At 42.8% G+C, this 17305-nt stretch overlaps 1 protein-coding gene across 3 annotated transcripts; it reads left to right on the forward strand.

The window, feature by feature from the left end:
* The first annotated feature begins 4575 nt into the window (after positions 1-4575).
* On the forward strand, positions 4576-13645 carry hyal6 (hyaluronoglucosaminidase 6). 3 transcript variants are annotated; one of them, XM_064342780.1, is made up of 5 exons: positions 4576-4727; positions 5825-6966; positions 9047-10015; positions 10920-11009; positions 12261-13645. In XM_064342780.1, the coding sequence occupies exons 3-5, from the start codon at positions 9080-9082 to the stop codon at positions 12708-12710; spliced, it is 1476 nt and encodes a 491-aa protein (XP_064198850.1). In that variant the 5' UTR covers positions 4576-4727; positions 5825-6966; positions 9047-9079; the 3' UTR covers positions 12711-13645. The 3 variants fall into 3 exon arrangements, with proteins under 3 accessions (XP_064198850.1, XP_064198852.1, XP_064198851.1); XM_064342782.1 differs by having other exon boundaries at positions 5825-6962; XM_064342781.1 differs by lacking the exon at positions 4576-4727 and having other exon boundaries at positions 5791-6966.
* The last annotated feature ends 3660 nt before the right edge of the window (positions 13646-17305 follow it).

The following is a 17305-nucleotide window of genomic DNA, read 5'->3' on the forward strand; positions in this document are numbered from 1 at the left end:
TAGACTGTCCAGCTGGGTTTGTGGCTGTAACAGGCGAACAGACTTCATTAGTTAATGCTGATTCAGCTTCACATTGGGAAATGAAAGAGAGAGAGACGGAGAGATCAAAGGATTTTTATGGGGGTGCTCTCAGCATGGCAGACGTGTTCCTTCCTGGAACGGTTGTAATGTATGGGCAAAAAGAACTGCTACTGTGACCACATGATCTTAAGGGTTTGACCATGCTTGTGTCGCTTGACCACGGTTTAAGTGTGATTAAATAATCTTTGATTATTCACAATCTCTGAATATAATTAATATGAGCCAACCCGATTGCTTCGGCTAACGTTCAATAATGTACTGAAAGGGAACACTGTGTTGTAGAAGGCTACAGGTTTCCCCAGCGAGGCACTGCTGTTGTAAGCTAGCTGATTCAGTACAAATATACAAATTTATTTACAAATGTAGATATTGGGGTTGTGTATTTAAACATCTTCATTTACACAAACACATACACGCACACACACACACACACACACACACACACACACACAGTTGTGTCTTATATTCTTAAACGTTTTATGCCTTCACATAGTTTCGATCAGAAAGCACAAGCAATACATAATTTTGGCATGATTCATGTCATTATGAAAGATTCTCTGACAAACCAATTTCTTCAGATTCATAAGGGAAACAATTGCACGTCATTCATTCAGCATGTGTTTTTCAATACAAATTGTTACTCATTTTTTATAACAGGGGGTACATGATGGAAAAACTATTGTGGTACAGTGGTTAAAATGACAAACAGAAAGTATATGGCTGAGAGGAGCAAGGGTAAGATTTTGAATTCAATACCTTAAAATGAAATATAGTCTGCAGTTCTGTCACAAAGAATGTAAACTGTAGGCAATCAAAAAGCAAACAAAACATTAGTTGCTCACACTGGGCAAATATTTGTGCTAGAAGTATTTGCACAACAGTGTACAACAGTAGCCCTTACCCAAGATGATTTTAAACAGTTAATTCTGCGACAGCTCCAAATAGCATGCTTTAATCTACCTACAGGCCCAGAGCAATCTTGCGTACGCAGAGCTCATAAACACAAGAACCTGACAGGACTCTTTTTCACTCCTGAGGGAAAGCCACATATGTAGAAATCCAGTGACCCAGAAAGCAGCGTCGAGGTAAGGAAGTACACAACCAGTTTGTGGTTAGCAGCTGCATGCTTATACATGCCAATGCTCACTTGCAGATAGCTGACATTTCAGTATTGTATATCCACACAAAATAGATTTTCACAATACTTAAAAAAGGTGCTTATGTCTCACGGTGATGTGATATGTCCTTGTGAATTTTCGAGTGAGGGGAGGCACGGTGGCTCAGTGAGTAGCGGGGTAGCCTCATGGCATGAAGATACCGTGTTTGAATGACGGCCGAGGGCTTTCTATGAAGTTTGCATGTTCTCCCTGGGTCCTCATGGGTTTCTTCTGGGTACTCTGGTTTGCTCCCAGTGAACGGTGTGTGGGCCCTGCGATGGATTGGTGACCTGTCCAGGGTGTGTTCCTGCCTCTCACCCAATGTCTGCTGGGATAGGCTCCAGCACCCCTGTGACCCTGAGCAGGAGTAAGTGGTTTAGAAAATGCATGGATTGGAAGGATTATTTGTGAGTGAGGCCACGACCTGCAGAGTTGTGTTCCACTGGATTAACAACTAACTTCCAGGTTGCTACGAATGTTTTATGTCATTAAAAAGTGAAATAAAAATAATCTAACTGAAGAAATGTAGTTTTAGCAGAAGGACAGATCAAAATAATGCGTTATATATTTCTGATATATTTTCTTATTGTGCAGAGTATTCTGTACACACTAACTAACTTGAAAGGCTGCTATCTTAAATATATTTCTGGGTCCCATATGACTTTTGGGCTTACGGTCCTCGTGTTTAGAGCCCAACGCCCAGTCCATTACGGAGCGCTGTTAATGTGCCGTCCAGTAATTAAACTCTCAATGCGTCCTCCCTGTGGTTGATAAATGGAAAGGCGATGGAAGAGTGGACAGATGGATGCACTGTGTGAGGAAAGAGCCCTGCTGGCAGGCACCTGTTGCCTTCCTATAAGCCCTGTCCCTTAGGCATTAGTCAGGCACAGTATCCCAACAGCTCACAGGGAGAAAAAAAAAACAGCCTTCAGGGTTTCTCAAAGGGGAGGGGTAACAATGAGGGCCTTGGGGGAGTCACGCACACGAGGGCCACCTCCAAGGCAATCGTCGCATACATCGACGTCTGAAAATTTCAGATAGTAGCAGCTATGCCGTGGTGTTGCATCATAGTGTACATTGATATGATTTATCTGATTTAGGGCAGAGTAAGCGGGTGAGCGATGTTCTTTACATTCCACAACCAGAGCCGATACCCATGAAATGCAGAGCTGACGTCCATGAAATAGGGGTGCACGAGATTTGAAAATCCCTATATGATTATTTGGGCTCTTGGGGTAATGCAACCCACCCCCCCTCCCCCAGTCTGTAATTCGGAGCTGTGCCTCTGGAGTTCCTGCTGTGTCACCCACGCCCCATACAAGCTGTACTGTACCTAAACTGCATGTACTACTTCAATGCCCCCTGGCATTACTCGTAATATTTTCCAAACCACAGGCCACACAATACTACAGGAGAGCTAGCACCTCTCGGAGGAGTGGCACAGCTCTGAGAAAAAAGCATTGGCTCGTTGGTCCAAGGCAGAGGTGTCATTGTGGAGGGAATAGTGGAACTGACTACCCAGGTCACCTAAGTGCAAGGGGCCAGTAAAAGGGCCTGGAATAAAAAGTCTGCGGTGGAAAGAGTGCCCACAGAGCCTGCATTTGCACAGGGCCCAGACATTTGTGGAACACCCCTGGTGCCAGGTTTACTGTACAGATAAATTAATGCAGTAATAACCTGGGGGGACCTTGCTAACCTGCTGAAATCACACTCAATGGAGAGTTTAAACAAATAGGGTAAAATCGTTGCTGGCTCATAATGTATACAGCTGTGTGCACAGCCAGTTAATAGCAACCAAGATTCAAACTTCAAAGTGATTCCTTGTAGGTAGGGTTTAATCTGATTTTGTGGTGAGCTTTTCACCGATTTTGCCAAATGAAGAAAAATCATTTTTTTCTTGTTGCCCCTTATCGGCAGTTTTTGCATTTCAGTTAGTTCCTGATAGAGAGCTCTTTCGACCTGAAGCGTATTTTGTATTTTGTAATGCATCACATTACCAACGGAATGAGTGCTTGTTTCTTGGGTCAAACAGAAAAAGATAGTATATGAGGCCAAAAGGTGCATCGGTCCAAATCAAGAAAACTGGCACCAGGCATTTGAACAGGTGGTGTTTATCCCTTCAGTCTCAATATGAATGTCACTTCAGTGTATTACTAAATTAAATCCAAGACTCATCCAAGTTGATGCCATCTGCTGCAGGGCAAAATGTGTGAATTAATTACAGAAAATCATGTCAGCATGTTGATAGAGTGATAGAGATCCCTGTCTTAATCTAAAAGACCTGGCATGGTCAAACGTGTCATTTTCTCATGGATTTAAATGTAACAGTGAAAGGGGAAAGAAACATTAATTATTATTCAGCTTTGTAAAGTAATTAAACAGTTGCTTGTTTGGAGAAATCATTTTGTATAAAGATTCACTTTATTTGCCAAGTAATACAGAGTAACTGGAATGAATTTTTCTGCCTCCCAAATACATGCATGTACATGGTCCCCCATACAGTTCCAGTCTGCCTGCATACAGTGAATGCGTGACGTTGCCAGAGTGGTCAGGCACAAGGTCAGCCTCAGTGTACCTCCCCTCAGAACAGTTTTTGGGTTCAGTGCCGTGCTCAAGGGCACTATAACAGTGTTGGGTGGCACCATCGGTGTTCCACCACGCACCCTGCAGTTGCTAGCCTAAATGTGACTAATTTTGAGGAAAAAGAATAAAGATTAACCCTTTTCTATCATTCTCTACAATTATATTTTGAAAAGACTCTATTTTTTGATAGATTAGCAATGCCAGTATTTTAACAGTTTTTTAAAAAACTTTTGTTCTGCACATTGAAAGGAATTTTTTTTAATCAATGCTGATGCGTGATTAAAAAATCATTCAGAATTGCTTTAGTAGGCTAATGTACTGTACAATAACAACATTTTGGATAAAAAATTAACATTTTTGGCAAACTTTAGAAGTAAATCATCAAATCAAAAACAACTGTGAAAGTTGCTGTGTGCCTAAAATGTAAAAATAAAAAATAAAAATCCAAGATGTTGTTATTGTACATTAGCCTACTTCTTCAGTAGACAGCAACAAGTCCTTCCAAGTTTTCTAGCAGTACAGTTATGGGCCTGGGCCCAGTCAACACATGTCCTATTCAGTATTTTCTGGCCTTATATATAAATTCACAGAAAACTGATTTCTCCTGACATCTCAGAGGACAGGACAGAGTGAAGCAATTCCCTAATCTTACCACAGCAAAAGGGGGCAGTGTAGGATAAGGTGCAGGCTCAAATTGTGCCTTGTGAACCTGGCAGTGAACCAATCATCAGAACCTCCCATTTTTCAATGCGCTCCACAAGGTGGCAGTTTATACCGTGTATTCATTCAAAATATCACTCATAATGACAAGTAAGAAGAAGAAGAAGAATACTATGAGTGCAGCTCCTTCTGGGAAACGCCTCCTGGGGTTGCCTACCTGTGTACACACTAATGCAGCCCCTACAGGTAAGTTTCCATTTACGGGAAGAGATAGAGTGGAGAAACAGGCCTGAGCACTCTACTGTAGAGCTGGTCAGGTGATGTAACTGTAAGAGGTGAGGCAACTCTACTCCGTTACCAAATTCAGCTCACTCAAGGCCGACATGACCGTCCAGTTGATTTGTAAACAGTCCTGTGATAAATGTACCTCTCTCTCTCTCCTACTGGAGAAGATGGTTTAACACCCATCAGCTGAGGTGTAGACAGAGACAATTTATATAACCAATTAAACTGGAGGATGATTAGACTGACAGATTCAAAAAGCCACTATAAAAATTGGCATTGCTTTTGCACTAAGGGGGATTTTGAATCAGGTTGGGCTTCATGGTTGCATGTTTATGGTAGTTGGGGAGGTTTTCCCTTCTTTTCAGAGTAGATATAGCAGATATACAACTGTATAACTACTACATCTATTCTGTACTACTATTCTTCCATTAACTTAATTTTGCACAGCTGAAATAGGTGAACTTAACACAAAGCAGCTGCTTCTGTAAAATGGAAAACATATATGCATGTAAATACCATGAAATAAATGCTGATTGTCTGTTTGTATCATCGGCTGATTGTCAAATCCAGGGCAGCATGGTGGTGAAGTGGGTAGCACTGTTGCCTCGCAGAAAGACCAAATTAGTATTTAGCAAAAATAACAAATTTAACTCTACTGTTACCATACTTTGGAGGGCACTGATATTATTATGATTATTATTATTATTATTAGTAATAGTAATAGTAGTAGTAATAGTAGTAGTAATATTATTGTTATCAGTAAACTGCCCCCCTGCTGTCTCAGTAACTCCATTTTAATCAAAACCTGGTTTTCGAAGTAACAGCCCCAGTTAGCTTCAATCATCAAGCAGGAGGAGGTGGTATAAAACTGCCATCTGGTTCCTGTGAAGCAGATAAGCCAGGAAAATATGTTAAACACCAGATTCAGCATCATTCCGTTTCACCGTGTTGCTTTTGCACTCGACCAGCAAGGAAGCACCGAAGCTGAGGTAGGCAGTCCGACTGTATTTACACAGCTGAGCGAGAGGAACTGCCTCTCTCTGTCTATCGTCCGGCAGATCGGAACACAATCAAATATGAGTCAGGAACCCCTGCATTACACCCAGTGCCCCGACACCCACAGCTCCTGCCCTGAAAGGAAATACTGAGCCGCGGAACGTGTTCTCTGATGTTCACACACGCCCATACGCCTGATGCAAAGCGAGAGGTGTTGGTTTTGCGTAACCGCGGGAACATTTCGTTTTTGTGTTTCTGCTGATGAAGACATGCCTCCACACCCCATTGTACCCACCGCTGCAGTGCTAATACAAATGGTCATTTTGCACTCAGAAAGGCAAGTGTTATCCATGCTAACCATTTACAACCATTTAACCCTTTACGTCAAGAAGAAGAGCGCTAACAAACTCAATTGGATGGCCAATCAATTAACATGGTCAAGGATAAGGGTTTATAAGCAGACCTACTGCTAGCATTGGATTGGATTCCTGGATTTCTAGGAGTATTAATATTGATAATTAATTAAGGGGATTCAAGGTTTTTGATTGATCTACTGATTAATTTAACTAATGTGAAATGATTACCTAACTATTTCTTACTAGAGCTAATAACTATGAAATACAAAATTGCATATAATAATGAGAAGTCCTCTTTGTGAGCCTTCTGTTAAACTGCCTAGGCCATTCCTAATGGGCACTCTTTATGCAATCAGCATTGTTGGCAGTAGCCAGGTCAGTGAGGAGGAGCCAAATCTACAAAGAGGGGGACATCGCTGTCCCAGCATAGCCCACATAGCAGGACATTGCTGCTCCTACGTGGACTAACAGAGCAGGGCATTGTTGCCCCAATGAAGACCCACGTAGCGGGGCATCACCGATCCCCAACGGACCAACAGAACTCCCACGGGGACCCATGGAAAAGGTCGCTGTTAGACCTCAGTCTAACATCTAAAGAGAGGAACGTATCAAACTTCAAACTTGCACCAGTCACCAGGGGAATAAGAGACTGACTGTAATCAAAAAAGGGGGGGATAATAGAGGCTTACAAAACGACAGACAAAGGAACACTGATCTTGTTCTGATCCACCAAGCGGAGAACTCCAGACTCACTCTGGCTGGACTGAAGGGACCCAGAGAAGGACATTCATTTCCCCCTTGGGGTTTCGAGAAGACCTGCACCCAAAGCTGTCAGGAGAGAGTGGTAGGTGTGTATTAATATCAACATGTTTAATTTATTCCTTTTCAGCGGGACATGGGGGTGACATGGGGGTGACATGCTGTAGAGACGGTACCGGTTGTAGTAAAGTAAACAGGTGATCGGTAGATGTTAATGAATCTTCCTCTCTGTATGGCAATGGTGTTCGCTGGACCTGGGGATGAGAGAGACAGCAGAGGCCAGAAGCAGGACCCTGGCTAGAAATGTGAAAATGATCAAGGCGCCAGAGAAGGCCACCGCACAGGATGGGTGGGGAGAGTTACTGGAGCACAGCGAGTCCCATGGTTAATTAGATCTGGACCAGAGACAAGTCAACCATTGCATCAGGAACTCCCAGCATGCTATGCTGTACTTCCAGAGGCTTCTCTCCCATCAAATAATGACCTGTTTGACAGCTCATTACACGCACACACACATGCCTGCACAAAAGCACACGCACACACATACACGCACACACACACACACCAAGATAGAACTATACAAATACATACATACATACACTCAAACTCATTTACACTCAAAAATACCTTCATGAACATGCAAACGACAACATACAGTATAGTAAATGTGCCTATAGCAAAAGCCTTAGACATTGTCCTCAGTGCTTTTAATGATAAAATGTCATTTTTGTATGGGTATGAAGACATGATTATTATTGTTGGTCTTAATTTGGCAGGCCTATATTGTTATGTCTATTTGCTCTGCTATTTCCCTCTGTATGTTTTGCCTCAGTTTTTCCGAAACCGAAAGCAGTATGAATTGAATACATATGAGCTCAGGCTCTGCAAGAATTTAAACAGAGAAATGGTATAATATGCCCTGACCAAAATATTAATTTTAATTGCACGTACATGTCTAAGACTTGCCAAACATATTTCCACAAGCCAGTGCATCAATAAAACCTTTTATTTTAGCCTTTATAAATCTCTATAAGGGAAGAAATTAATGTTTTAAGTCAACTAATTTGCATAATTATGTTCCATATATTGCAATTTGAGTGTCTCTTGTGTCTCCAAGCCTAAAAATCTCTAAGGCTGGATAAACGTAAGATTTAATTGCAATGCAAAACTAAAATATAAGTGAAGGTCAGCCGCACTTTTCTAGGTTCTTGTAGTTTATTTTTCTTAATCTTTGATATGTCTGGAACAGGATCAAACGGTTGGTTTTTTGTTGAAGTGCCGAATGGATTATAATACATTTACAGCGTCACCGCCTGTGTTCAATCAGGACCGAGACGCTGGCTCCTATGTGACTCCTGAATTGTGTCTGTTTCTGGGGTGGCAGCATCAAACAGAGAGGGTTTGGACCGCGCCATTGTTCTTGGGGGGTCTTTTTAGTGGTGGGGGCGAGCGAGCATACTCACAGGCCATAAAGATGCTTATGGTTTTGGGTGGCACAGATCCCAGTGTGGCTGCCCCCACCACGGCTCAGGCACTGTTTCTGTTGGGCTTGGTTTAGTGTCTCCCTGCCATCCCTTCACAGAAAAACCAAGTCCCTGTGATTAAAAAATTTAATTAAATAAATTCCTCACAGTCATCATATTACCCTCTGCTATTAATTAATGAAAGCCAAAAAAGTTTTGTATTGTAGTTTATACTCCTCGCACTATTTCCACTGGCTGTTGTTCATAATGCTCCTTGCAAGTCTGAGGTTCCTGTGATATGGTCTTCAAGAATTTTGTTCCAAAATCAGGAAAAATGATCTTGCGGCTCCAGCGGGCATGTTTGAAATTGAAGCCCTGAGCATGTCTTGCAAAACTGAAACTGTAAAATTTGAATAATTACGGGAACGTCCTCTGTTCAGAAATCTATGCCCGAGCTTAAAAGCTCACAATCCAAACAACAATTCTGATAGATCAGAAAGAGCTAGTCAAATGGCATGCATCTTTGGGAATAGAGTGGCAGTGTACAGTGGAATGTAGAACCATAGAACTCAGTGAACTCTGTTCTTCTGTTCATTCTTGTGTTCTTTTGATTGTCCTAGCCAACTGGACCTGATGATGTGTTTATTTTTCAATGAATATGCTATTTCTGCTGTTGTTGTTGTTGTTTTTTGTCTTGCTTTGTAAGGAGGATTAATTGACCCATGTGGACTTTGGGGCGATGAATGCCGTTTGCCCCGTGCTGATTGGCTGGCTGGCTGTGGCTGTGTGGTTGGGGGTTGGGCAGGTACGATGTCAGCAGCTGAAGCAGGCCCAGGCACCCCTGCTGCCACACAAGCCCTTCATCGTGGTGTGGAATGCCCCCACCGAGTCCTGCCGTCTGCGTTTCAAGGTGGACCTGGACCTCAGCGTCTTTGACATTGTGGCCAACTTCAACGAGACACTGAGCGGGCCCAACGTCACCATCTTTTACCACTCCCACCTGGGCTACTACCCCTACTACACCCAAGCCCTGACGCCCATTAATGGAGGCCTGCCGCAGAACCAGAGCCTCACCAAGCACCTCAACAAGGCCCGATCGGACCTCGACAAACTCATCCCCTTTAAGGACTTCAAGGGCCTGGGAGTGATCGACTGGGAGAACTGGCGGCCGCAGTGGGTACGCAACTGGGGCCCCAAGGACATCTATCGGAACAAGTCCAAAGAGCTGATGAGGAAGGTCCACCCCACCTGGCCCGACAGCAAGGTGGAGAAGGAGGCCAAGGAGCTGTTTGAGAGGGCGGGCCAGGCCTTCATGAACTCCACCCTGCTGCTGGCGGAGAGCCGGAGGCCCCACGGCCTCTGGGGCTTCTACCTGTTCCCCGACTGCTACAACTACGGCTACAAGCAGCACCCGCACAAGTACACGGGCGAGTGCCCCAACGTGGAGCACGTGCGCAACGACCACCTGATGTGGCTGTGGAAGGAGAGCACGGCTCTCTACCCCTCCATCTACCTGGACTACGAACTGAAGTCGACGCCCAACACCGTCAAGTTCGTCCACTACCGCGTGAAGGAGGCCATGAGGATCGCGTCCATCGCCCGCAGTGACTTCGCGCTGCCCGTTTTTGTCTACTCCAGGCCTTTCTATGCCTATACCTTCCACGTCCTCTCAGAGGTGAGGTAGAAATTCAGTAAGGTACAATGACAGGATGGTAGGAAGATTTAAAAAAAAAAAATAAATAGTAGAAGGCAGAAATGCAGTAAAGCAAAAAGGCAATAAGACATTGAAACAGCAAGGCAGTAAGGCAATTAGATACTAAGACAGTAAGCTAGGGAGCCAATAGGGCTGCAAACCTTAATTGTACCAGTGATTATGAGGTTTCTCACAGAGCATGACTATTTTAGTTGCCATATGACTACAATGACAAGTAGATAGAACCAGTCCCACTTTTCCTGTCAGCCTCTGGGTTTAGAGATTCAATTCTCACAGTTTTCTGTCCGCAGATAGTAATTATACAGTGCAATTCTGCTTCTTAGTTTCCTTATTCTCAAGGGGAAATATTGTCATTTGGCTAATTTATGCTCAGAGGTATATACTTGTTGCCCCAGGACATCTCTGTTAGCAAACCAGCATATCTTAATTATCTCTTTGTTTTTATTACTGCCACTACTGCCACGGCAACTGTTGAAACTTTCCTTGCTTTCGGAATACCTTTCTTTCAAGCACTACTATTAAGAACGGAATTGCTTCCCTCTACTGTATACCCCTGTACTTTAGGTCATAGTGATTTACTAGCTTAATGGGCTCAAAAACCTTGTGTCTCCACATAAATGGATGTGTTGCGAATATTCTGGAGCAAAAAGGCGCCATGACATCATTGGCGGGAGATACGCATCGGTGGTCTTCGAGACAAGTCAGCGCTGCTTACTTTATAACATTGTGCGCTTCTTGGAAGAGATAGATGTGCAGCTCGATAACACATAAATGAAAGTAATTCATCTGGTTCCTTCCTTCCTTCCTTCATTCATTAATTCATGCAGTCCATTCATGATTCGATTTCTCCTCCTCCTCCTTTCAGAGGGACCTAGTTCACACCATTGGTGAGAGCGCCGCCCTGGGGGCAGCGGGGGTAGTGCTGTGGGGGTCTTCGGAATACGCCCGCTCTCAGGTAGAGACGTCGCTGCTGCACATGTGACACTTCAGAGAGCACCGACTGAGAGATAAAACTGATACTGAGGCATTCTCAATGCTGTTAATCATAAAACCTTGGTCCTGCACCAAACCTGTGAATTCTTAAAAATGTTCTCACTGCTGTTTCTCCTCAAACCAGTCAGATTTTCCATACCATCACTGTGATTGGCTATTTGCTGAACAGGGAAATTCAACTATTTTTTTATGGCTACAGCCCCGTACCCCACTCAAAGCAACACAGTTAATTTTCTCAGTCCATTCATTTCCTGTTTACAAGAAACACAACAGTTATATATTTAGCGTGACAGCAAACTTGGTGATTGATGTGTCAGATGAATGGCAGTGGTTAGAGGTCCCAGAAGACTCAATTCTCCAGAGTTGTAATTAGCTTGATGTATGTTAAAGAGCAGTTTGTTGTCACTGAAAGTCTCATATGAACTATGGGATAACAGGATGACAAAATCTCAGTGCATCGACGAACAGTACTTTTGCTTCACATAGTAATAAAAATTGTAATTGATATTAATATTGTTGAATAAAGCCAGGATGAGCAAAGATCACAACATATTACACAACTGTTACAGACAGCACTCTGTAAGGTAATTGGAGTCATCAAATGTGCTATACAAGGTGTGTCAAACTCCAGTCCTGGAGTTTGACACACAAACACACCGCATTGTCTGCTGAGTTTCGGTGTGTTTCAGCACAAATGAATAATTTCCATACTTAATAGGCTAAAGAGTCCACACCTTGTCTTGAAGGCCTAATGGGCCGTTCACAGAATGAATGTTAGACAACACAATAAAACTGAGGAAATGAGACAATGCCAGCAAGAGAACAGTAGATGCAAAACCATCGACGGCAGGGCGAACTTGCCGTCAGGATAAAAAATACACATATTTTCACAATCTGCCACTGGTGGTAGGGTCACTACCGATGTAACGGAAGTGGCACATTTTGAAATGACTGACAAGTTTGTGGCAGAGATCAAGAGGTGGGAGGATATTTGGAACCAAATAATAATCAATAATCTGTGTTTTGCTACGTGTATGATCTGAATAGAGAAAGCACCGTTTCACTCTGTGAAATAGGATTGTCTGTTGAAATAAGTATGTAAGAGGAGAGGTAAGAGCAATGTGAATCAGGTCATCTTCATGAGTACCTCTGCATGTGGCTGGAGAGTGATTTGGCGAGTGTGATTCCGTCCGTCTCTGCGCTCTAATTCCAGAGGAACTGTCTGGCAGTGAAGAAGTACATCGATGGACCCCTGGGCCATTACGTCATCAACGTGACATCAGCGGCCAAGCTGTGCAGCAAGGCGCTGTGCAAGAAGAACGGGAAGTGCGTGCGGAAGAGCCTGGAGTCCGGGGCCTACCTGCACCTCAACCCCCGCTTCTTCCGCATCCGCAGCAACCTGGGCCCCCAGGGGCCCCGCTTCCACGTCAGCGGGCACCTCAACAACGACGACATCCTGGACATGAAGCACAAGTTCACCTGCCAGTGCTACCAGGGCTGGACGGGCATCTTCTGCGAGATGCCCGAGGCCCCGCCCTTGCCCCCGCGGCCCCAGGACAGCCTCCTGACTGACATCCTGGTCATCCTGTCCATTCACTTCTCCTGCCTGTCCGTCATCACCTTCCTTGGCCTCTGCCTCATCATCAAATGCTTGATTCTGTAGGGGAGGGTACATGGCTTGAGTAAACATCTTGCATTATAGTGTAGAATCCAATAAGGCATTATTATTGTCATAGCCACCAACATCACTCAGCTAAAGGGCTCTTTTTGACTATAGAGTTACTATTGGAGTAGCAAGTTTTCATAACGTCCTTAAACTTTTTGAAGTTATAAAGCACTTTATCCACCTGGAAAACACTGTAGACACGTTTGGTAATAACTTTAATATAAATTATCCAAATTTTCCCTCCCTTCTAGCTAGCCATGGCCGGAAATAAATAGCAAAAAACAATATAATTTTGGTGTTGTTTCTTTCAAGAATATATTTCATGACTAAGCATGGCCGTTTTTAACTACTGCCACCTACTGCAGTACATGGTAAGTACATATGGTTACAGTACCACATTTTGATGGTGCAACATTTAAGCATGTGAGTCAACTAGGTACCAGCCTTAATGGTTTAAGTTTTATTAAATTTTTTGTCTGTTTTCTTGGACCTAACATACAGTATAAATCATATAAAATAGTTGCATACTCTGACTGACCGCCCTTAAGAATGGGTATGTCAACAAATGAGAAAGCCACATGTGCAGTTAGCAGGGCTGGCGTGAACACATTCTTCCAAATAATATTCCAAGTTGTGTGCCCTCAGATTTGAGTCATAAAGTTGAGCAGGTCAAGCAAATATTACAACAGGACCTACACCAGTAATAATAATAAATGTAATTGTATATGTATAAAGAAGAGTGGAACGTCGTGTTGACTAGCTTTGTCATCGCGGATCCTAACAAGCTCTTTGTTTCTCATCAGTCGCCACACACACACACACACACACACACACACACACAATTTAATTACAATAATTACTCAATGTGATTTGTTGGGGGACTGTTATGACACCGTGCGCGGACTGTGTGCCCGTCGAAGGAGAAAACAGAATCTGACGTACGGAGCGACTCCATCTGGGGAGAAGCTATATATATTAAGGCCACGGTAATGAGAGTGTGTGCAACAGCTCAATGGTAATTACCAGAGAAGAGTGGGGTGGGGGGGGTGTTTTTACAGTTGTAATGAAGGAGTGGAAGAGTAATGGATGAGAGAGGTGGGGGGAGGTGGGCTGTGGTCTGCGAACACGTAATGAGTGGGCTGGGCACACCGACACTTCTCGGCTCCCAAATTGTTCCTCATCCCCTAAATTGAGGACAAATTATGGTGTCGACCATTTTGAAGGGAGTCTCAGTTCCAGCACAGCAAAAGTAGGCTAGCGTACTACTTAAGTGCTCAGCGAATGTAATACGCTCGCACCTACTGTGCTGCTATTACGTCTTTACATGAGTCTCATGATGCAACATGTTAATTAACTGCAACGGATTATTTAAAAAATAATTAAAAAATAATAACATTAAGGGTTAAGAACAGCTTTTCATTCACAGTCAGCACATTTGTCATTTTAATTTTAATTTTTTTTATTGAAAGAAAGCTGACTGTAAAGTTTATTTGATTTGTTTGACACACCTCTGCTTAGTTTAGTTTGTGTGTTTTTTTTTTTTTTAATCTCCAAGGACTTGGAAATAAATTGCAGCCGTTGGTTTCACATATGCAGTTTCCAGCATGAAGCAAAAAAAATCAGACCTACACAACCCCATGAAGGTATTTCATGTCGTATAAGCATTTGTAAGCTGACCAGTCGCGGCATTTAAAGATTAAAGCATTTGCGTAGCCTGGTTGCATTTATTGATGCTGAACTCCGATTAAAATGTGAGTGGGAAAGCAGAACCGGGAGTTTGCGTCTGAGAACATTCGGGGGGCCACCGGATGCACCCTTCACAGCCAGCCGAGCGTTCCTGCAGGGTCGGCAGATCTTGTATCAGCCCTTGGTACAGTATACACACATATTAAAGGGGGTCTGAGGTTTGGCGGGTTGAGAAAGAGCCACGTCCAACACAAGCACAGATAGTCCTGCTGGAAGGACACGGAACAGACACGCGCACGGACTTGTGCGTGAAAAAACATTTGAGCCCGGCACGCTATTCCCGCTCCATATGGGACGCATCAAAACACGAAATGGTCAATTACTGCGGAAAGCTTAGTTAAAGACTCGTTCGTTCTGTCTATGTATGTGTGTACGTGTGTGTGTGCGTGTGTGTATGTGTGTGTTTGACTGAGTGTAGTGTGTCTCCTTGTGTATGCAAATGTGTGCATGAGTATGTGTACATTTATGTATATTTGAGTTTTTTCTGATGAATAAATATTTACAATGATCAAATATGGTCATTATCGCCGGAATAAAAAACCATTCTGCCAGAGAATAACTGGTAATTAAGAGTTTGACGCAAGCATTTTAAAAAGATCTGAATGTAAATGAATCTAAACTAACTCTGATCATCAGGCCTGTTGACTCTTGAAATAGGTTAATTGAAGGCAACCAGAAGCTTACAAAGAAAACTGTTTACGAGCATAAAAGCCTCCAAAATATTCCAAAGTGTAGGATAATTTTTAAGTGCCTTAGAGCATAAACAGACTTGACTTTCCAAACACACATTTGCTGGGGGGAAGCCAAAAGAGGACGGACCAGGTTACTTCTGCTCAAGACTGATGTAATAGAATCTCAACCATAATGCGCCCCCCACCTAAACGACCCCTGCCCCCCCCCAACCCCCTAAAAAAAGGTGTCTTTCGGCAAGCTGTAAATTTGGGTTCCTTCACATAGTCGCCACATAATGGTAGGTTTGGGGACAGCAATGGAATTCTCTCCATCCACTACTTCACAGGTACTGCACTGTGGGGGCTCCAAAGCATTGAGAGAACATTCTGGTCTCTGTCCAGAAAACTTGACTTCCATCATTAGCTCTCTCAAAGAGCAGGGGATGTTGTTTTACATCAAAGACAACTCCTGAAAAAGGGCCTTTTTCAAAAAAAAATTTCAAAAGTTTCATTGGTTATTGGCCATGGTTAAAAATATCACATGATTGTCCTTGTGTGCTCTTCATTAGAGTGAGGTTGTATGAGTTTTCCATGTCTACTCATTTTTAATGGAGAAAATTGTGGGAACGTAGTCATATGTTGATGTTGTGCAGAATTGACAGCTCATGTAGTCGAATATAATTTCACCTCCCTGACCTCAACCATAGTTTCTTTGGAACTTTTATTAAATAACAAGAAAAGAAAAAATCATCTAAACCTTTAACTGAACACGGAACAAGAGGACAGACCTCAACAGAGAGTCCATTGTTGAAAGCAGCTTAATTGCTTGTTTGCATTGAAAAGAGATGCAGGGTCGTGTTGTGTCAGACAGAGGCATGGGGAGTTTTCAGTTTTCACTACTGTTTTTTTTCTGGCTATCCTCATGGTATCAAATGACCAACAGAACACTGTGGCCCTACAGTGCTGTGAAAAAATATTTCCCGATTTCATCTATCATTGCATATTTTCCCCCTGAATGGTTTCAGATCTTTAGACAAAATGTAATAATAAACAAAGGAAAAGTAAACACAAAACATTATTATTCTTTGTGTTTAAATAAATTAAATAATAATCAGAGTATTATATAATTTATTTAATGAAAAAAGTTATCAAACACCTGTATCAACCTTGAAAAAGCAATTGCCCCCTTGCATCACCTATAACTGGTTGCAGCACCTATAGCAGCAAAAAATGCAACCGAATGCTTCCTACAATTTCATATCAGTCTTTCACATCAATGTGGAAGAATTTTAGCCCACTCTTCTTTGCAGAACTACTTTAATTCAGACACATTTGTTGGTTCAGATGTAGGCCTGGAAACAATCAAAATTAACACATACAGTCAGACTTGATGGTGAAGGTTGACTGAATTCAGGCTCTAGTTCCAGAAAAATCCATTTACAGATTGTTCTGACTCATCCCATCTGTAAATGGATTTTGGATGATCTGTTTAAGGGGATACAGGTGGTGCAAACGGGAAACCGTGCTCTCGTCTCTCACCACAAGGCTATGTTTTAAGTTCTCTGGTCTATTCTTTATTTACTTAGGACCATGACTTATGGCACATCACTGTGCTGCTAAACATGGCATCAGCTGCACCATAAAATTCACAGATGACACCACGGTGGTAGCAGACTCATTAGGGGCAATGATAAGTTTGCCTACAGACACAAAGTGCAGATTTTAACAGCAGGGTGCTGTTACAACCGAGAAAACAGTCCAGATGAATGTGAGTCCAAAGAGATAACTGTGGAGTCAGTTAATCACACTCCTCTCTATATTATATACTTCCTAAGAAGACATTTATCTGAAAAATAGATATTCCATGGACATTTTCTATTTTAATTTTTTTTACTTCAGGGTACAGTAGATATGTGTTTGAAGTGATGAGAGTTCTGAAAGGGGCAACGACGGGGCAAATGGGATTTAGGGACAGCTAGTCCAATTGTCTTTCTTTGTTTCTATGCAGGCTTTCCTGCTGTGGGTCACGCTGGTTTTTTATACATTCTATTTGAACTAGAGCTGTTTTTCCTGCATTTCTGTGGTTTCTCTCTGGAGCACAATATTATCCTGTGGCGCCTTCATTTGAACTGGGGGGCTGGAAGAGGGAGGGGGGGGGGGTGTTTGGGTAAACAT

Source organism: Anguilla rostrata, chromosome 7 (assembly GCF_018555375.3).
Source record: "Anguilla rostrata isolate EN2019 chromosome 7, ASM1855537v3, whole genome shotgun sequence".
Lineage (NCBI taxonomy): Eukaryota > Metazoa > Chordata > Actinopteri > Anguilliformes > Anguillidae > Anguilla > Anguilla rostrata.